Source organism: Mustela nigripes, chromosome 14 (assembly GCF_022355385.1).
Source record: "Mustela nigripes isolate SB6536 chromosome 14, MUSNIG.SB6536, whole genome shotgun sequence".
Lineage (NCBI taxonomy): Eukaryota > Metazoa > Chordata > Mammalia > Carnivora > Mustelidae > Mustela > Mustela nigripes.
The window spans coordinates 79890211-79912012 of NC_081570.1; the positions used below are offsets into that span (position 1 = coordinate 79890211).

The following is a 21802-nucleotide window of genomic DNA, read 5'->3' on the forward strand; positions in this document are numbered from 1 at the left end:
ATCTAGGGAAGGAAATTGAGAGTTTCATCAGGAGGAGTATATATGCTGGAAATCAATAGAATATTACCTTCAAATTGCTCAGGCAAAGTATTTGGAAACTTAGAATTCGACAATGTCAAATGATCATTTAAGATTGAGAACAAAATGAAGACATTTTCAGGCAAACAGGACCCAGAAAGCTTACTGTGCCAAAGACCTTCAGTGAAAGAATTACTAATGACACACTTAAGAAAAAAGAAAACTTAAATGGAGTAGGTAGGATGTAACAATCAACAGTGAGGAGAGAAACAAGAAAAACAGAGCTGAGTCAAAGTAATGGATATTGTAAAACATGAACCTCTTAAAATAATGGACCAACACACATAAAAATCTTGTATGACATTTTATACATTTATTTACTGTTGAGAGACACATATTAAAGTTTTGTTTGGCTTTTCTGGTAGTGAGACTATAACAGCCATATTCTATTTGGGGGATTTGGATCGGTTTTAGCCTCTCTTTTTTTTTGTTTAAGGTAAAATATTACGTTTCCAACCTTACTCACTCTTGTCTCAACAGAAGTGGTACTTTTCTATCCATAGGGCAAGCTCTTTAAGAAAGTGTTTTCACTGAATTTCTAAAGTTTACATATAAATTGTCCATATTCAGTAAAAGCCTATTTACAAACAAGGCAAACAAAGGTCTCTGTCAGAATATCCACTCATTGTCTCATCCTACTCTAAGGCTAATTTTTTTTCAAGGGGAGCCTCCTAGCAGTAGACATTCCCTAGCCCCACTTCCTTCTATATGCCCCCAATCCCTTTTCCCCACTTTGATCATTAACAGATGGCTTCTACTGCTCCTGTTCATGTACAGATCTCTCTCCCTCTACCACATATACCATATGCTCCTTGAAGACAGAGGTTCTTTATTATTTGTGTCCATCTGCCAATATCTTACAGTTGCTGGCATATAGTAAGCTTTTGATAAATCTTTGAATGAATGCATGAAGAGCTTTATGGCTTGGATATTTAAAAATTATTCATAATTTATTTTCAAATCATACTCAATTTGAATTCAAATAGGTCAAAATCAATATAATACTCCAGGATGCTTTCAACTATTCAAACAACTCAAACAATATACACTTTATTTTAATTAAGTAATTCATAATACTCAAAATATAGGTGAAATTAAAGACTATTATAAATATTTATTAATGCTGTATATTTTGCCTGTAATTTATAATACACCATTATAGACACATAAAAGTAGAATTATCTAATGAAAACATTTTCCTGTCCTAAGTGTACTTCTAATTCTGAAAACTATAAAAAATATTAACAAAAGTTATGTTACACAGTTTTCAAAAATAGGACATATCCCATCAACAACATATTTATGGGGAAATGATAGGTACAAGTTCCGGTATATTAGGAAGTTACTTTTATAAAAATATGTTCAGAATCATAAGTTGGTATATTTGATTATGAAAACAAATGGTTGAAATTCTCATTAAATTTCCCTAAATGTACAATTAGCAGAGAGATGAGCTGTTGATCATTTCACTTCCCCAATACCGAAAATGCTGGGTGGAAAAGTTGGAAGAAAATTTATTCAAAAATGAGATGTAATTAAATGAACCTTAGACCTTCTATTACTGAAAACTGAGTTACTAGTTGACTCTGGTAAGGAGAAGTTTGATCATTCATTCAAAATAGAGTAACTTTATTTCCCATTCCACACATAGCTGTTTAAAAGATCTTCTTTGAGAACAGAAAAATTATTAGCTATTTGTGATCCAACCTAGCACTGGCTATCTCTAAATGGATACTCTTCTAGCATACTGGCACAACATAGTCTACAAAATTTACACCATGTGAACATATCTTATAAGACATCTTGGTCCTTCTGGTGACTACAGTTTCTTGAATGAGAATATAAGATAGACTCATTACAGAACAAATTCTAAGTTACAGTACATTGTGTTAATGTAAGGCTCCAGTGTATTTTGGAAATGTAATAGACTGTAGCTTCTTTTCATGTTTACTGGAAAAAAACCCAATTATATAAAATTCTTTCTACCTTGAGTCATTGGATACACCTCTCCCCAGAAGACACATCTGTTATATATACACTATTGATAACTTAGCTTTCAGCTTTAAGCGATTATTTGGTAATATTACTGTTCTTTATTTTATGGCTTTTTAAACATTAAGTCCTCAAATATTTGAAAGGCATTCACTATATTCTGATAGTTTACAAAAAAAAAAAAAAAAAAAAAAAGATGTGAACACCAGCTTGGAAATTTGTCAAGTCTTGAAAAATCATTTTTTAAAAAATGGTTATTCAATAACAGAAATTAAAGGTACAGAAACAAAACATACAAAAAACTCATTTTAAAATTCCATACACACATGATCTCCTTCACAAAATGAATCTATAATCTTGTTCCTTTGTCAAGAGAAGAGAGATATGGATCAATTAGTAACATAAGTTGTTTTTTTTTCATTTTCAAAATAACCCTTTGAACAGCCCATTTTTATAAGTCTAGGGTTTTAAAAAGGAATAAATGTGACATAAAGTTCCCTCTTAAAGTATCTTGACCAATTCACTGTTTAGGCTTAAGTTAAAATGAGCATTTGTTTAAACACTTAGGTTGTATGAAAAAATGTTGCACATTTCCAAATAAAAAAGTTAACTATATACATTCAATAACATTACATACAATTAATATAAAGGCTATATAAGGCTATATATAAATGAATTCTATAGCAAGTAAGTCAGCTGAATTCATGTTATAATTTTAATGATCAAATTATCCAAACAGTAAACTACAAAACCTTATTTAGGATAGGAAAAGTCTGGTGTATTCACCTTTTTTTTTTTTTTTTTAAAAGATCTATTTATTTGAGAGAGGGAGAGAGAGCCCCCCACCTGCCACACGCACACCCACATGCACTGGGGCAAAGGGAGAGGGAAAGGGAGAATCCCAAGCAGATTCTGGCACTGAGAGTCAGAGCCCTATGTGGGGCTTGATCTCATGACCCTGAGATCGTGACCTGAGCCAAACTAAGACTCCAGCACTTAACCAACTGCACCATCCAGGTGCCCCTAGTGTATTTATTTTGAATATGGAACACTTTCCTTTTAAGTTGAAAAAACTTGGGCAAAATTAGTTTTATATATTAGTTTATTTTTTAAAGATTTTATTATTTATTCATGAGAGAGAGTGAGAGAGAGCATAAGCAGGAGGTAGGGGCAGAGAGAGAAGCAGACTCGCTGCTGAGTAGGGAGCCTGATGAAGGGTTCACTCTCAGGACCCTGGGATCATGGCCTGAGCAAAAGGAAGATGCTAAACTGACTGAGCCACCAGGCGCCCTATGGTACTTTTTTTTTTTTTTTTTTAAATAAACCATGTATTAAGATACCCGGTTTAAAAGTACTGATTGACATACAAGAAGTTTTTGAAGAACTTTTCTAACTATTTGGGTTACAGATACAAATTTACAGAACTAGGGAGACCTGTAGTCTATATCAAAGGCCACACCTTATTTATTTGCTATTTTCTGGTTCTTAAACTAATGCAGAATTATAATAAACAATCTATAACACTCCTAGTTTAAAAGTTTTGATTATATCATTTTGCTTTTTAATATAGTTAAGACCATGTCTCAAAAAAAGTTGTCTCAATAGACAATGTTGCCCTTGAGTTAAAGATTTTTTTCACTCCTTTCTGGCTGTTGGTCCCTCCGAGTCAGTTATTAGTGAGGAGCAAATGTTACATATTTTACTCAACTGATTCTGACTCTCTGTGACCCCCCTTCTCCCCAGAGCCCACAGTGCCCAGCACATTAGATAAACACTCAATACTTACTGAGTATTCTTGAATGAACAGCAAAACATTAAGGAGGGATCAAGTATTAAAAAGAATCTGGAGATGATGACAGTTGCTTTTATAAAACCCCCAAATAATAATTTAAAAGCTTCTAGTCTTTTTCAGATTTACTTTGGTTTGTCTTGGAAATAACAGCAAGGAAAATATGGCACAACAATAGAAGTTAAATCATTATAGGTAAACTACAGATAGGATAGTTAAGTTTAAGTTTTCATTCATGTATTGAAGAAATGAATTTTACCTACCCTACTAGTAGAACCAAGCCACTCCAGCTACTCTGGGATATAATCATCTTATCAATAACAGAAAAAATATCTTCCAGTATTTAAGTTTTTATAATTGTAATTAAATTGCTTAGTTACTCTATAGAATAAGAAGCCATTAATTAATTTTTGGAAATAAAAAATATGTATATACATTACTCTGATACCTAAGCCCAAAATATATCTAACAACAATTTTTCTTGATTTCTATTAGTCATAAAAATAAAGGAAAAATATATTGCAAGTATTTTCTTTATAGGCAATTTCAATTAGAAAATGATAGTTTAATGAAAACACATGAGTAAACTGATATGGAGGCAAGAAAAGTATTCAAAACTTGACAGATAACACATTGTCAAATATAACTGAAGAATATCAGCCTCCATGACACCATTTACAAGCAGTAACTGATTTTTATACATCTCAATTTTATCTTATATTCAAGGAAATATAAGTCAGTAGGTTACGATCCTAAGTCTTAGTTAAGAACCCCTTCTTTTAGCTTGTAAAATGTAGCCTTTGGATTTGATAATTCCTCTGCTTTTAACAATGACAGAGTACCGCAGTAGCCACAATGGCACCCACTCCTGCGCCTGGATGTCAGGGATGCTTTCCTGAAGAGCTTCTTGGAAACTGGCTTCAGAAAGCAGTTCTTAAAACAAACAAGTAAAAACGCGAAGTGTTAAGTTGGGAAATAACAGCACTTTACCATGTAGGTAAGCATTTAAATACAACCAAAGAAACAATTCAAAATCATATATAAAATATGCTTTTCCTTCATGTATGCTATGAATCTAAACCGGAATATCAAGAAGATCCAGGCAGTTCTTCAGAAAGTCCCTACACTTCTATTCCACCTATTCGATTCACAACCTCTGGTGAGTGGAGCCTGCTTTTTTTTTTTTTTTTTTTTTTAAGACTTTCAAGCAATTCTAATGTAGATTCAGTGAAAATACAGGAGAGTACATACATAGGAGAAAAAGGAACCAGAGACAGATTACTTCCATTGCCATGTATATCCTTCCAACATTCTTTCTGTACCTTTCCATATCTCAAAAAACGAAAGTCATGCTGTAGTTACAACCTAATTTACTTATCTTTTCAACTTTTATTATGAATCTTCCCATGTAATTAAATAGTCTGTGGAAGCATCATTTTTAATAATTATCCAGATACTACATTACATAGATATCATAATTTATACATTTCCTCATTATTGACGAGAAAATTTAGGTTTTTCATAGTATTTTGTTAATAAAATGCTACGCTGAACATCTTTAAAATGCATGCCTGGCTATGGAATGACAAAGTCAAAGTACAAGTACATTTTGAAGGCTTGATAAACAGTATATTGCCAATTGCTTTCCAAAAAGATACTTCTACTAGCAGTTGATAATGTTAGAGTCCCCATCTTACCATATCCTCATGAGTACCAGCAATCATTCAAAAACTCTTTGGCAATGGTTATCTTTTTACTTTCATCGCTTTGATGAGATAATTATTTTCTAATTCCACATTGATGTCCAAGCCCTTGACTCATGCTCCAATGTACTACTCCCCTGTTCACTGCCTCTTCTCCAGCCACACTGGCCTCATACCTGTACCCTGAAATCCTCAAGCACACTCACACTTCGGGGCCTTTGAATAAGCTGCTCCCGCTTCCCTGAACACTCTTCTTCCAGATTCTCACAGGGCTTTCACCCTTCCTGCAGGTCTGATTAATGTCTCCTTAGCAGAGAGGCCTGATTTGCCCTATATAAAACAACCCCTAAGCTGGGCACTCTTTTTCTCCCTCAGCCAATTTTTCTCCATAGCACTTACCACCATTTCTCACATTTAATATTTACCTTATTGTCCATCCCCTCCCATCAAAATATAAATTGCATGAGGGTTGGAATTTATCTGTCTTGGTCCTTATAGCCCTAGTACTTTGAATAATGAAACACTGTAGGTACCCAATGTCTGTTAAATCAATCAAGTAATACGGAAAGATTCTACCAGGTCAGAACCCACAACCCAGACAGAAACTAAGTGGCCATCGATACAATATGGTTTGGGAGTGCTAAAGGACCTGCCAGACCCAAAAGAACTGCTGTGATATTTGAGTAACATCAATAGTAAACTGTCAGTAAATGTTAGCTATTATCATGTGCCAGGCACTTTTCTGAGTATTTTACATGTATTAGCTCCTTTAATCTACATATTAACCCTACTAGATAACATTCTCTCCTTTTCCAGGGGGCAACTGAGGCAGAGAGGTTAGATAACTTGCCCAAGGTCATGCAGCCAGTAAATGGCAGCTTTCATAAGTGGAAGGCAAGCATCTCTTTGGAAAAGTAACATGAACATGAATTTATCAGTCTATCTGACAGAGAACAGGACCTGGAGGGAATAAGGCATAAGGCAGATCAGATTTAATGGGAATGGGGGGAGGGTGAAGGTTCTGAGTCAGGATCACCTACTTCACAATTTCATCCTTACTGTAGTTAAACTGTTACCACAACTTCTAGGACAAAGAGTAATGGAAAATAAGCACTTTCTGAAGAATAGGGTAATTTTAGCATAGCTGATTGGCTTTAAAGGGGACTTATAAACATAACTCCTTTTTAGATGACAAGTAGAGTTAAATGTTTTACAAATTAATTGCTTAAAAAATAAAACGTGACACATAAGAGCTATGCTCTTCATCAACTTAACTACATACTTTTAAATTAACTATATGAGCTCTTTAGAATCAATAAACACCATAAATCTTTTAAGAAAAAGAACTGCTTCATGGATTCATTAATGGTATAAGCAGGATCACCCTATAAATTCTAATCAAAGGGTTTAGGATTAAAATAGGAAGACATTCAAATGTCAAGTTATGTCATTAAGGCAAAAACATACCAAAAAGGATTAAACCTCTCTTCTCATATGTATATGCAATATATTTTGTAATAACAACAATGCATTAGCACATACTCTCAAGCTAATATCTAGATACCAATGAAATAAAATACCAGACACCTTAGTCTTTTCCTATTTCCTTTCCTACTAGAAAAAGGAAAGGGTTTTTTTCAAGTGGAGCTAGAAGGGGATGCAGGCGCATCCACCAGCTGTTGATAATAATGACTATTGGAAGAGCCTCTGCCAGCCCCCTCCAAAAGTAAACAGATAAATGATATGGTATCTGCCAACATACAGAGAGTTGGAAATTAAATGGTTTATGTTTCAGAATAATTAGGCATAGAAATTCTTTGTTAAATTTTCACTACAATGACTTTTTTTTTTTCAAATTACTTATGAAAATAATTAATGAAGGGAGAGGCAAAAGTCATTATCTCCTATTCTGGTATCAATTAAATGGAAACGAATAAGAAAGTAAGGTTTTCATACTGAAATACTACAATGCTAATGTCTCAAATCAAAAAGATAGTACAATATAGGGGGAAAGGTCCCAATTCAGCCAGAACCAAGTCCAAGTTTAAACTTTGCCCCATGCCAGCTGGGTGACCTTGGCTAGTTTCTTAAATTCTGAGGCTCTTACTTCCTCAACAGTAGTTTCAGCTGTTGTGAGGATTACAGGTTATCCCTCTAAGGCATTTAGCATGATGCCTAACATCTGAGGGGCAAAAACTATTAAAACTCTTCCTCTTCCTACAAAACAGTGAAAAAATGAGAATGGGGCAGACTGCTAAATAAATAAGTATAAAATGTAAAACATTCTCTTCCTAGCTTTCCTACTTATCCTGTAAAATGTTGATAAAACACACTATAGAAGGCAGATAAGCCATTCTCATTAATCAAATAGTGTTTCTGACTAGTACCAAACATACAGGTCTTGAGAGTAATGACTAATAAAATACCTAATCAATTACCTATCCTAAGATGCTTTAATTTCAAATTAAATTTTATCTGCCTCTCTTTCAAATATTTGCCCTCTTTAACTAAGTGGCTGTTTGGTACAATTTTTGCTGTACTACACAAGATTTTATATGATACTATTTAGAATATCTTACAAGGTCTTTTTTGTGTATCACAGTATTTATAAACTTCAACAAACTGGATGTTCAGAAAATGATCTCTTCAATTTTCTCATTGATAGACCAAAGTTTTCTGAAACTAAATGTACATATATTTTGGACTAACTATGAAGACAAGTTCTAGGTAACACTTATTGTACAAAATTAAAAATTAAATTTTAACAAGTAGCTTCTTGTAAGATAAAAGCTCATGACCAATGAATAGATGAAAATCTCAGTATTACCTTTCGGATCGTTATGCGTCAATAGCTGTATGTCAAATTGTTTAGCAAATGCAGTCAAGTCAGGTGGCATCACACAGCAGGAGGCAAGATTAACTTGGTTACTATTTGGTTTTACCTAGAAGCAAAAAGAATCATGACATTGCACTAAATTAAGTACTACAAAAAGTGGAAAGCAACGAAAGAACACAATTCTAGAAAATATGAAAGACTCCATTTTATAGTGCTTAAAATTTATAAAACATTGTTATATGAATATACTTATTAATGTATGCTTTTAAAACTCATGTTAGTGGTAACAGGGAAAGGAAAGCTCTAGGAGGCGGGGGAAGGCCAATAGAGTGCTATACTCTTAGAAACGCTTTTCCTGCAATCAAATACATTTGCCTCAGAAACAAACATGGTTCTAAGTGATGATTCCAGCTAATGAGGGAACAGGCCTTAAAGGTAAAGGATCAAATAGAAATGATAAGAACCTTTAGCATTAAAGTATAAAATACGGTTATAAATCAGGCCCATTTTGAAAAAGAATTAGATAATTTCTAATAGCTGCTCTAGTTAATTTACAGATACATTCCAGATCACCCAAGTCTCTCTAGTGGAATCTTAGCCATATTCTGGCTCTCACTAAATTAAAGGGAGAGGGACAATACTTTCTCTAAGGTCTTCCCGTCTATAAGAAACTGAAAGCTCTGCAAAGAGAAGGCTGGGGATCAAGTAAAAGGAATAAAGAAAAATACAAAGAGTAAAGGTAAAATACTGGTAAGCACCTTCCCTAAATAATATTGTACGTTATTAGAGGCCAGAGGGTGGTAGTGATTAATTTGTGACACCTATTCCTTATTGAATTCTATGAACCAAAAGTCTTTTACACTTTCAAATAAGAGCAAATTATTTGTTCCATGTGATATTCCCTCACCTAAGAAATCAGAACCAAGACCTAACCATATCTAAGGAAAAATATAGTATTTTTATAACAAAAGTAAAACTGAAGGAAATAGTCTGAATTCATTTTGGCTATAAACACTTCAGCAAACATTTTCTAGTGTTTTTTTCACTCCTTTTAAATGAGATTAATACTAAGGTCAATTAAATATACATTTGAGATGAAAAAGGCCAGTGCTTTAGATAAAGCTTGCCAAACTGCATTTAGAATAGCCCCCCATGAGTGTCCAGCACAACACTGAACAGTGTGAAGCAAAGACTAAAGGACAGGCCCCTCCCAGAGCACTTGTGATCCAGCTGTGCTTTACCTGTGCCCACTGATACAGCTGTTCCAACTGAGTTTTGTCTAGATCGGAGGTACCTATCGCAATAATCTTTTTGCTCTGAACCAAGTTTTCTAATTCTTCCCAGTAAGGCTGCAAATGCTCCAAGGAGAGATTAACTCCATCTTCAATAGGAGGTGAAGCAATGATCACAGAATCCAGCTGTGCGACTCCAAGAACTGAACAGGCTGATGTGAAGGAAAATAGGATAAATATTTGCTACATAATGAAAACAAGTATTTCTAATGTCTCTCATGTATCCCACTAAATTTTGTCTGTAAAGTTCACTGGTTTTCTTATTTGGATTATTTCATTCAATTTCATAATTTACCTACCATTTGGAACTCTGCCATCCCTTAAAAAATTACAAATCCCTGTTCATCTACTTGGTCTGTGTGGCAGACCGATCAGTTTCTTTGACCTGCTTCCTTCCTAGGGACTCACAGCTCTGACAGTCCTTCTAAAGGGAACAATCTCCTTGTTTCCTAGGCCCCAAGAATTTTTTGGTAACTTCTTTATCTTCAAATTTCCTTCTCCAGTTCTAATAGTATCTTTTATGGATGATCACAAGAATTCTGACCTCCTATTCTGTAACTGATAGTCATGGCAAACAATAGCTTTGAGACTGAAAAACTAAATTTATGGTCCTAATCTAAATTTATAGAGGTAGATAATTTAATTTCTGTAAAAATAATTTAAAGGGTTTATTTTAAATGATTATTGTTTATTCCATAGTTACAGTAAAGAGCTAATTATTTAAGTGTTTAACACCTATAATACTGGAAGAATGTTTTAAAAGAAAAAACGTTGAGTTGTAATATCACAATAATCTAACCAAGTAAACAAAGATGAGAATGTTTGCTTTACTACTGTGGCGATGGTAGGTCATGGGGTTTTATCTATAGTACTATAAGGGCTAAGAAATATGGTTAAGGAGAACTTCATCTCCAAACATATAGTTAACAATTACGTTACATCTTTTATGCTCCTCATATATATCAAAATATGAACCTACAAGTCCATATGATCTGACAGAAGTCTTAAGAAATTAGGCTAGAACTTTAAAAAGTAAAGTTGGAATGAGCTCATCTTCTTTTTCACCTGGTCCTGAACACAAGATATAACTAATACACCTCCCTGCTTAGCAGGGAGCCTGCTTCTCCCTCTCCCACTCCCCCTGCTTGTGCTCCCTCTCCTGCTGTCTCCCTCTCTGTCAAATAAATAAAATCTTAAAAAAAAAAAAAGTTATGGAGGTAAAAAGTTAAAGTTTTTGCTTACCCATGTCAACTGCATTTCTCATTGATGATGAAGAGTTTGATCCTACAATGAAGAGTTTTGCTGGGTAACAAAAAAACCAAAACTGATTACTATATTTTGGTAACATTTTACTAGACAGTATCAACACTGCCCACAACACTAAGTTGACAGAGAATCCTGAATGAATTATCTTTTCTTTCCTAGTCACATAATTTTATGGTTTTCATTTTAAGATATGAAAGTACCTTTCCATTGTGATTTTTAAATTACATGCCAATTGCCAAAAAATATCCATTTGTCAAAACAAAAAAGCAAATACTAATTTTCCATTTATTAGAAGGCAGGTCTAATATACAAATATACAAATTAATCAAAACGTACATTTTTATGAATTAAATATTATTGGAAATGGAACATATTATATACATTCTCCAATAAACTAAAATAAAAGGCTATGCTAAAATTGCTTGTAATGTGAAGAAAAACAAAAAGAAAACCTCACAATCCCACCTTCCTAATACAGTCATTTTAATGTTTAGACATTAGCTTCTAGCTTTTGGTCATATGGGGCAGGGTATAACATTTATTCTACTTCTATTTAGTTTACATTTATATTTTTTTACAACTTTATGAAGTTTTTAGTTCTTTTGAATTTTTTTTTTTAAATCATAGTAGTAATATATATTCACTCTAGAAATGAGAAAAACTGAACGGAGGGGAGTTGGGGAATGTGGTAACTGGGCAATGGGCTTTAGGAAGGGTAAGTGATGTAAGGAGCCCTGGGTCTTACTTATATAAGACTGATGACTCAATTGAACTCTACCTCCAAAACTAGCAATACATTATATGTTAATTAATTGAACTTAAATTTTAAAAAATGGGGAAAAACCAGAAATGAGAAAAACCCAAGAGTAGAAAGATAGACTACAAAAAAATTGCCAACTGTCTCATCACTGAATGCAGTCACTCTTTAGGTTTTTGTTTACTCTATTTTTAATGAATAATTTTACATACTAATTTTTAACAGTTAAACATTATTCTATAATTTTGATAAGGTATAATTCAAATGATTTCCTACTTTTTGAACATTTACATTAGTTCCAGTTTTTTTTAAATCACATACAATGCTAAAATAAACATCTTGTTACTTTGTTCAACTTTCTGCTGAAGCATTTCCCAAGGGCAAACTGTCAGAAATGTGTATGAGTCAAAAGGTATGCTCTTCTTTGTGGATTTTGTTGTTGTTGTTAAAGATTTTATTTATTTATTTGAGAGAAAGAGAGAGAGAGAGAGAGAGAGCGAGCATGACCTGGAGGAGATGCAGAGGGACAGGGAGAGGCAGATTCCCCACTGAGCATGGCAGGATGTAGGCCCAATCCTAGGACTCTGAGATCAGGACCTGAGCCAAAATTGACTGAGCCACCCAGGTATCCTGAATTTTGCTCTATTTTACTTACTTCCTACTTTTATATAAAAGGATTTGTACCAGTTTACTAGCCAACTAAAACTTAACTAAAAACTTAACTTTAACTAGCCACTAAACTTAATTAAAACTTAAGAATTGCTCTCTTGGGGCACCTGGGTGGCTCAGTGGGTTAAAGCCTCTGCCTTCAGCTCAGGTCATGATTCCAGGGTCCTGGGATGGAGCCCGGCATTGGGCTCTCTGCTCAGCAGGGAGCCTGCTTCCCTTCCTCTCTCTCTGCTGGCCTCTCTGCCTACTTGTGATCTCTGTCAAATAAATAAATAAAATCTTAAAAAAAAAAAATGCTCTCCTAACAACGTACGACACTATCAAAAATATAGTTTTTGCCAATTTAGTATGTATAATATATACTTATCCAGGACTGCATTAATTGGCATTTCTTTGGTTACCAGGAAAGCAGAGTAGTTTTCTATTAAAATTGAAGCTTTAACTTGATTCAAACTCAAATTTATTTATATAGATTTACTTTATGTAAATTCACTGTTCAAATTCTAAATTTACTCAGTAGACAAATAGGTAGAGTAGTAGTAGAGAAAATCAGAAAAGGGAATGGAGAGAAAAGGGGACTAAAGAAATATCTATATGTAAATTGTATACAGTGTAAATATGTATTCAATAAATATAACAAATTTACCTTGTACATTTATTTGTCCTTTCCTTTCTAATGCTAGATAATCTTCTTAAAGCATTGTTTTCCTCACTGGGTTTCTCTATTTAAAAGTCATCACCACTCCCCTACCAACCAGGTGAGAGTCAATCTTCACCACTTTAAAATGACTCTTTTTTAAAAGAGTCCATCCATTTACTTGACAGAGATCATAAGTAGGCAGTGAGGCAGGCAGAGAGAGAGAGAGAGAGAGAGAGAGGGGAGGAAGCAGGCTCCCCACTGAGCAGAGAACCCCCAGGACCCTGGGACCACGACCCAAGCCGAGCCGAAGGCAGAGGTTCCAACCCACTGAGCCACCCACGCGCCCCAATCTTAACCACTTTAATTCACCCATAGCTCCAATAATTATATTCCATGAAACCCTCCCTACCACTATCCCTCTTGCCATGAATTTGTGCCATTAGAAATGGTCTCCTTTCTCTGAAATGAGAGGCATTCTTGGTAGAGAAAGGAAAGCTCTTCATATGGGGAGAATTTTGATAATATAAAAAATTTCAAGCCTTCTAAGAATGGAGAACAACCCGTAAGAGCTTCAAGATGGATCTCAACCATGAGGAACTGCAATCAACCACAGAGAAGAGGTTGCTTTTAGTTCCTTTCCAACACAAAAAGCAATGTGAAAGTAATAGAAAGAAATGGGTTTTGGAGTCAGGCATACCTGGATGGATTCCCGGTTCAACCACTTACTGGTTATATGACAACTTTCAAGTTATTTAACATCTCTTGTGCAATGGGGATAATTCTACCTTGTAGAATTGTTTTGAGAATCATGTGAAGAAATGTAACCAAAATGCACTAAGTATGGTGCCTGGTATAAAACAAGACCCAATAAATGGTAATTATGGAGTCAAAAAAACAATGCCCTATCTCATCTTACATGTCCACGCTAATCAAAAATAATAACCAACACGAAACTACAAATGGTAGTAAGTTAACGGCTACTTAGCATTTAACTTTTTGCTAAGCACTGTGCTAAGTGCATTTTTAAAAAATTTTATCTAATTTACAAAGAATCCTGTGAAACAGACGCATCCCTATTTTACAGATGAGAAAATGAGGCTCAGAGAGGTCACATAACTTGTTAGCCCAAGATTATACCAGTCAGTAATCTGCATACCAAAGAATTTCAATCTAGTTAAGTTTAAGCTTTTATGACTATTCTATGCTGACTGTAAGCTGAGGGCAAGAACAGCTCATCTCTTCATTTTTTTCATTCCTTGAGCTTAGCATGGTCTCTCATAAATAATTCCTCAATACATTTGTTGAATGGGTATAACATGGATTTTATTTCTCTTCATGCGACTTGTTGCCCAGACTTCCGTCTATACTTCCAGGCAACTTCAGCCATTGCTCAGCAGTTTTCGACCAGGAAGGGAGGGCCTATGCTTGCTTTGGACAGACACTGCTCTTATAAGCCTTCCCTTTATTCTTTCCATTTCCTCCACCTTAGTTTTCCTGAAGTCTGACATATAAATTAATGGGACCATGATGAAGAACAGGAAGGTGAAGTCCTCTTCTGACTCCACTTAAGGAGCCCAAACTGACCTCCTATAACTTTCTCTTGGGAGTTTCCATTATGTTTAAAAAAGAATATATAAGGGCGCCTGGGTGGCTCAGTTGGCTAAGTGTCTGCCTTCAGCTCAGGTCATGCCCCCAGGGTCCTGGGATCAAGTACCATGTCAGGCTCCCTGTTCAGCAGAGTCTGCTTCTCCCACTTCTCCCCACTTGTGCGCACTCGCGCGCTCTCTTTCTCTCTCTCCCTCACTCACTTGCTATCTATCTCAAATAAATAAATAAAATGTTTTTAAAAAAGAATCTTTATATTTCTCACACTTAGTGACTGAGTCACTCTTTACCAGAAGCAAAGAAAGGCTTTTCCTCCCTGCCTGACAAAACCTCACTATCATTTCCACTGCATAAGAAAATAAGTTGTAAAGGCTGGATTTACCAGAAACTTTCATTTCTTCTCTTTCATCAGGATTTATCTTTTCTACTGCATGAGATACGGTACATTCCAAGACATCTGGAAATTCCTATAATAAACAATGTTTACAATAAATATAAAATTAATGTTTTTAATTAGCTATATGTTTTCTATTGTCCATAATGCCCTTTAGAAACAGGGAACCCATAAGATAACAGGGTTCTTTACCTGATGTCTGGATGGGCTTCATAAGGTTTGTAAAGCCCTGAAACAAAGGTAAAATGCTCTGTGTGTGTCTATTTTCTGGGGAAGAGGATCTCATTTTGATCAGGTGCTCAAAGGAATGCATGATCAAAAAAACCCAAACAAATGGTGGGGGGGGGGCAGCATGTGAGGAGTTAGAACTACTAACACAGTATATAATTTTACTTAAAATATGAAAGCAATGAAAAATAATAAATATTTACCCACTCTGCATAAAGACATGTTAAAAGCTTCCTATATTAATCACAAACATTTTAAACCAATACTTTTTTCTGAGCGCAATAAAAAAGTAAAGGCAATTCCAATGCATTATAATTAATAATTTATGAGGACAATGTTAAGATGATAGTACATATAAATCAGAACTATATTAACTCACATTTACAAGATTGAAACAAAGTAAACAGTGAGGACTTTCCCATAATTCTTGAGCACATTACAATGCCTGGCACATATCAAGGGCTTAGTAAGTGTTTGTCAGTCTTGCATAAATAGAGGCAAATGGTCATTTCAGAGAAACAGAGACTGATAGAAGACATTAATCAACATCTGCCTAGCTGCTATAGATAGAGTTTACACTTGCAGAATGCCCACAGCAACAACTCCTTCCAGCACATACCCTCATCCATAGTTTTAAAGTAGCCAGCGTAATTTGTTATGAGCCTTTGGCTCAGCTGGATTCCAAAGAATGGTTTGCAGACAGGTGGTCTGTATATTAACATTTATGATAAGTCATTTATTAACACTTAATGAAATAACCAGTGTTTCCCTCAAAACTGACATTAAAAAATTATTTCTAGTCACTATATTATTATGATACTCTACCAAAGCAATTTAACAACCAAAACTGTTAAATAGTCATTTCTTTATTAGACCAAATATAAACTGGAACACAGTGAAGAAAGTGTGATGGGAATTAAGCACAGAGAATCCTGGTATCTAGTCTAGTTGTAGAGTTGGTGACACATCCTGGATTTTATGTTTTATGCTTAAGCATACTGGGTCAGACAGCCATCTCAGTAAATCAGCTACAGGGAATTTTGTGCTAATTGCCTGTTTGACTTCCCCATCAAAATTGGGGAAATTAATTTCCTGCTTACTGCATTTTCCTTTTGACCTACATAATTTCTTCATTCACATTTTACTTACCCTGACCAAATCAGGGCTGATTTGGGAACTCCACTCATTCAAGGTCTTTTGGATACAATCTCGAAGCTGTAAAAGGAATGCATTTTGAAACCATTAATCAAACTCTATACACTCTGCTGTACTTCTACAGCAAGACTATACTAATTTGATAAATTAGTTGAAAAAGATGTGAATAGGAAAAACCATAAAAACCAAAATTTTAGTTCTGTAAGGTTTACATTTTCTTCAACAAGGACAAGTTTATAACTGTTTTCATCTTAACCTTCAAATGTTGAAGTAAAACAGTAATCTATTTTTAAAGTGTCTTTGTACCAATGAAAGTTTAAATAAGGCTTTGAGACATAAAAGCATTCACAATGAAACGAAATTTTTCAAGAATAAAGTTTATAAATAGAGGAACATGAATTCAAGCTCAGGGAGCCTGACTAAAATTAATATTAACCACTATGAGAGAATCATTAAAGACAAATAAATGACTCTAAGTGTGGCCAGAAGAACTCCATTATTCACCTGACGTGTTCATTAAAAATTCCAGTTCCTGAGCCCCATCCGAGACTGCTGAATTACTCTAAGGGCAGCAGAACTTGCATTTTAACAAGCATCCCAAGAAATCAGCATGTAACATCTGACAACCACCACAGTCCTATCTTACGTAAGTCAACTTGCATAATGTCAGTCCATGTATCATTTCCTAACACGTGTACCTCCAACTGGTCTTCAGTGTTTTCTTGTACAAACTTATTTACACTAACATTATAGTATGTTGTAAATCCATTGAATTGTTCATGCATCTTTCATTTCTTATGACAGTGTATTTCAGACTTGTCTGATAAAGCACCAAAGTTAAGACCTACATACATTCATATAGAGAGTAAGGACCTAAATACATATAACAGAACAAAAAATTTACAAAACATTATGTTCATTGCACGTGAGGCACTCTGATGGCTTCTATTCTATTAATTAGAGAAAAAAAAAACATGCTGTTCTATGGCTCACCAAACTGATTTATGACCACTAATGGGCAACAGGAACAATGTGAAATCACTACTTTATGAACATCGAGGACAAGGTGCTTTGCATTCTGTGGTCAATCAATGAAAAAAATAAATGAGTAACTGCAAAAGCACTTTCCTTGTAGCAATAACAAAGACTAAACTTCTGAACTCACTGATCTATGATTTCTGGTGATAAAAACTGACACAGCACTCTACTGCTTTTATCTTAGTACAGATAATTACAAGGGATAAGTGGTTTATCAGTTTGAGAGCTCAGTCATCTACATTACACTTTATAAACCAAAACAAAAACGGTATGTTCCATCCATATTAACCCACATGAATTCAATCTACAATGTCTCTATCTTCATGGGAAATGTATTTATAACTAAATTTAAGATACTAAATAAAAATTAGTTGATAATTATTTCAGACAGAATTACAAGTCAATATTCTTTTCAAAAATGGTAAAAGATGGGGCAGCAGGACTAGAAGTTAACAATTCTATCAGGAATAATTTGGCTCAAATTTGGTAGAATTTTAAGAATTTTCCTCTGGAAGGGTGGCTTACTTGCATACTTAAGGCTTTCCTGATAAAAAGCTCAATTCAGGAAGGTAAGTACATTTTCAGAGTATTCAGCCCCCTCTTGAAATCATTTAATTAATCTTGGATTGGGCAAAATGTCAGGACAAATCACAAAACAATGTTATGATGAGAAATTCATTGGTTGTATCACAAACATAATTATTTCTAATCTTTTATTATCTATATTGACATATCATTAACTTTGTATTTTGTTCTCTTCATTTTTATCAAATATGCATAGGATCACTGAAGTAAATATCATCATAATGTAGGATATCATAAGATTTGGAACCTTATAAGAATTTTATTTTTTTTTAAAGATTTTATTTATTTATTTGACAGAGAGAGATCACAGTAGGAGAGGGGAAGGGAAGAGATCACAGAGAGAGAGGAAGGGAAGCAGGCCCCCCGCCGAGCAGAGAGCCCGATGTGGGACTCTATCCCAGGACCCTGAGATCATGACCTGAGCCGAAGGCAGTGGCTTAACCCACTGAGCCACCCAGGCGCCCCTTATAAGAATTTTAAATATATTTTATGATTCACCTGCCCAAATACTCTTAAAGAACTGAGCAAAACAGTTCTATAATGGCTCATTTAAAAAACAAGATTTGATTTCATAAAGTTCTTAGTGAAAAAAAAAAAAAATCCGGGCTCTCTGCTCTGCAGGGAGTCTGCTTCCCTCCTCTCTCTCTGCCAGCCTCTCTGCCTACTTATGATCTCTGTCAAATAAAAAATAAAATAGAAAAAAATATCTTTAAATAAAGATAATGGAATTTTAAAAAATACACATTAGAACTAAGAGAGATCTTTTAGGAAACCTAATCTAACTCTCTACTCAATGTTTAGATTTTCTTAATGAGTGATTTATTCAGTTTCTTTATGCCACAAGGCTGAACTGTTTCAAGTAGCATATCCCAATTTGGAGCTCTGTCTGTTATAAAGTTTTGTTTTTTTTACATGGAAAAAAAATGTCTCTCCTTACTAAACTGTCTTTTTTCCTACAATATGCTGCCCTATCTTCAAGTTTTCCTCAAATGTTGTCTATCTGATTTTGTCCCTCTTATGTAGCACCTCCCCCCGAAAAAACCAAACTAGATTTAGTCCTTTGAACAATGTTTTTCAAACGGTGGAGTGTGACTCACTACCTTAAGAAATAGTTTTTAGGGGCGCCTGGGTGGCTCAGTGGGTTAAAGCCTCTGCTTTCGGCTCAGGTCATGATCCCAGGGTCCTGGGATCGAGCCCCACATCAGGCTCTCTGCTCAGCGGGGAGCCTGTTTCCTTCTCTCTCTCTGCCTGCCTCTCTGCCTACTTGTGATCTCTGTCTGTCAAATAAATAAATAAATAAAATATTTTAAAAAATAAAAAAATAAAAAAAAGAAATAGTTTTAAAAAATTAAAATAGGGTTAAAAAAGGCAGAATACACTGTATATACTAAAGGTCAATACATCCATAAAACCTTTGAGATAGATTTAGCACTTTATTGAAGTATAATTTACACACAAAATTCACTTATTTTAAGTGTACAATTCCATGTTTTCTAAAGGGTTTGTGAAGAGTTTTACAGAGCTGTGCAGCCATCACCACTATCCAATTTTAGAACATGTCCATGTGTCCACTAGCAATCACTACCCACCCCTTCTTACTCCGGCCCAAGGCAACCACTCATCCTACTTTCTGTCCTTATGGACTATGAACTAGATTGTAAGGTAAAATTTCTTACTGGCTTTGTGAAAGTCAAAACATTTCTAAGGCCACTACTTTAAAGCTTGCTGTAGTGAAACAAGAGAGCAAAAATTTCACCCAGTAGTCAGTATATATGGAAAATGGTATATTGAACCAGGATCTCTGGGAGGAAATTGAAAGAACAGAACTAAATCTAGAAATACTTTTGGGGGGGAGAAATAGTCAAAGTGGGGGCGGTTTAAACAAAAAAGGTATACAGACTGAGAGGGATGGAACCTGGTCACCAATAATGGTACAGAGTTTGGTTCTTATTCAAGTTAGGACCAAGAGTTCTCATCTGATGGGTGGCCACAGGCCCAGAGCATACTCAGAGGGATGCCATGGGCTGCTGCATAGTATATCACCAACATCTTATATAAAAGAGCCCAAACTGCCTATGAATACAGCTGATACTATAATATGGCATAGGACATTTTTCTTTTAATCAAGATTTGTTTAAAATCTTGATAAAAAGGGGTGCCTGGGTGGCTCAGTCGGTTAAGTGTCTGCCTTCAGCTAGGGTCATGATTCTAGAGCCCTGAGATCCAGCCCCACCATTGGGCTCTCTGCTCAGCGAGGAACTTGCTTCTCCCTCTCCCTCTGCTTGCTGCTCTGCCTACGTGTGCTCTATCAAATAAACAGATAAAATCTTGGTAAAAAGGGAGATAAATGCTTCCATGGTGAGCGTTGTCCTAGATTACCTCTTTTAATCCTCACAGTGAGTTGATGAAGACTACCATTATCCAACTTCGAAGTTATGTAAACAGACTCAGAGAAGGTAACTTTCCCAAAGTCACACAGCTCCTAAATTAAAGGTTTGCTTTTATTCACGGTTATTTTTCAGCACCGACACCGTCCCATACCAGCGGTATGCCTCCCCAGTTCACTGGGCATTCTGACTCTCCGCTCAGGAAGGAGCCGCTGCGGCCCGAGTATGTAGCACAGGCAGAATTCCAGATTCGTCTCTGCCACCTTAAACTAGCGATGAGTCTTCAGGCAAATACGGCGAGGAAGATTAAATTGCAGCAAGAAAAATGCATACCTTATTCCAAAGTCGAATTAAGTCCTTTATCTCGTAGCAACAGAGTGACTACTGCCAACGGCCTCAGAGCGAAGTGGATTATTACTACTACCTTCACCTGAATCCTAGAAAAGCGAACCTCTGAACCCTACGTCTTCACCTGTCGCGGTGTGGGGGGAAGGAGGGGGAGAGGCCGGGAGGGAGGTGCTGGTCCTCTCTGCACCCCCCTGGCCCTCGCAACGAAGAGGGGTCCAGTACGTTGGCGAGTTCGGCCGTCGGCCGGGAGCACGAAGGACGCGTCCCTCGGGATGAATTTGCACCTGCCAAGCGTTTTAAGGCACGCGGGCCCCACTACAGGTTTGGAGGCGACGTCGCAACCCCGGCGGCCCCAGCCTCCCCGCGCCGGCGGAGCCCAGGAGCGCGCCTCACCCGGCGCCCGGAGCCCGCCCGCCTTCCCCGCCGGGCGCTGCTTCCCTCTGGGAGCCGCCCGGCCCGCGGCCTGCCCCGGGAGCCCCGCGTCTCTCACCTCCTCGCTGTGCGTGGACGGGCACTTCTTCCGCAGGCGACCCCAGTTGAGCAGGTTCCCCGTCTGCAGGTGCAGGGTACGGGCCCGCGCCAGCAGCGCCCCGGCCGCGCGGCTGTCCGTGCCCATGGCAGCGGCCGACGGAGGCGGGCCAGGCGGCGACGGGGCCGCAGGCGAGGAAGGAGGCCGCCCCGCAGGACGCGGTGCCCGAGGCCGGAGAGCCGAGCGCGAGGCTGGCCGCCCCACGCGGCGGGACCTCGGCCTGCGCTCGGGACCGAGGGAGGCCGGACGGTGGCGGAAGGGAAGGACGCGCTGGCCGCGGCGGCGGCTGCTGCTACTGCGGCGGCCGCCCTAGAGTTGACTCCCAACTGAAGGGACCGTTTCCTGGAAGACAATGACTAAGCAGAAATCGCGCCTGAGAAAGTGCTTGGTAACCGTTACCCGTCCCACGGCGGGGCCGGGCGGGGCGGGGCGCCGAGAGAGCAGCGGGACCCACGCCCGCCCGCGGGTGACCGGCCCTTGGCCTGTGGCGGGCGTGGCGCCGGGTGGAGGG

The 21802-nt window shown here is 36.9% G+C and overlaps 1 protein-coding gene across 1 annotated transcript; it reads right to left on the reverse strand.

The window, feature by feature from the left end:
• Positions 1–369: 369 nt before the first annotated feature.
• Positions 370–21794, reverse strand: GCLM (glutamate-cysteine ligase modifier subunit). Its single transcript, XM_059375440.1, has 7 exons — positions 21253–21794; positions 16399–16464; positions 15010–15094; positions 10933–10992; positions 9640–9842; positions 8390–8504; positions 370–4792 (listed from the first exon to the last, which is right to left on the reverse strand). Exons 1-7 carry the CDS (start codon positions 21376–21378, stop codon positions 4623–4625), a joined length of 825 nt encoding a protein of 274 aa, XP_059231423.1. The 5' UTR covers positions 21379–21794; the 3' UTR covers positions 370–4622.
• Between the last annotated feature and the right edge of the window lie 8 nt (positions 21795–21802).

What these genes read in the sequence shown, in the direction of transcription:
- GCLM (XM_059375440.1), bottom strand. Translation starts at nt 21,378, where the DNA reads ATGGGCACGGACAGCCGCGCGGCCGGGGCGCTGCTGGCGCGGGCCCGT. An exon ending in AGCTGTATCAGTGGGCACAG is followed by an intron (nt 8,505 to 9,639) that starts GTAAAGCACAGC and finishes TTTTGCTTCTAG; the next exon opens with GTAAAACCAAATAGTAACCA. An exon ending in GACGCATAACGATCCGAAAG is followed by an intron (nt 4,793 to 8,389) that starts GTAATACTGAGA and finishes GTTTGTTTTAAG; the next exon opens with AACTGCTTTCTGAAGCCAGT.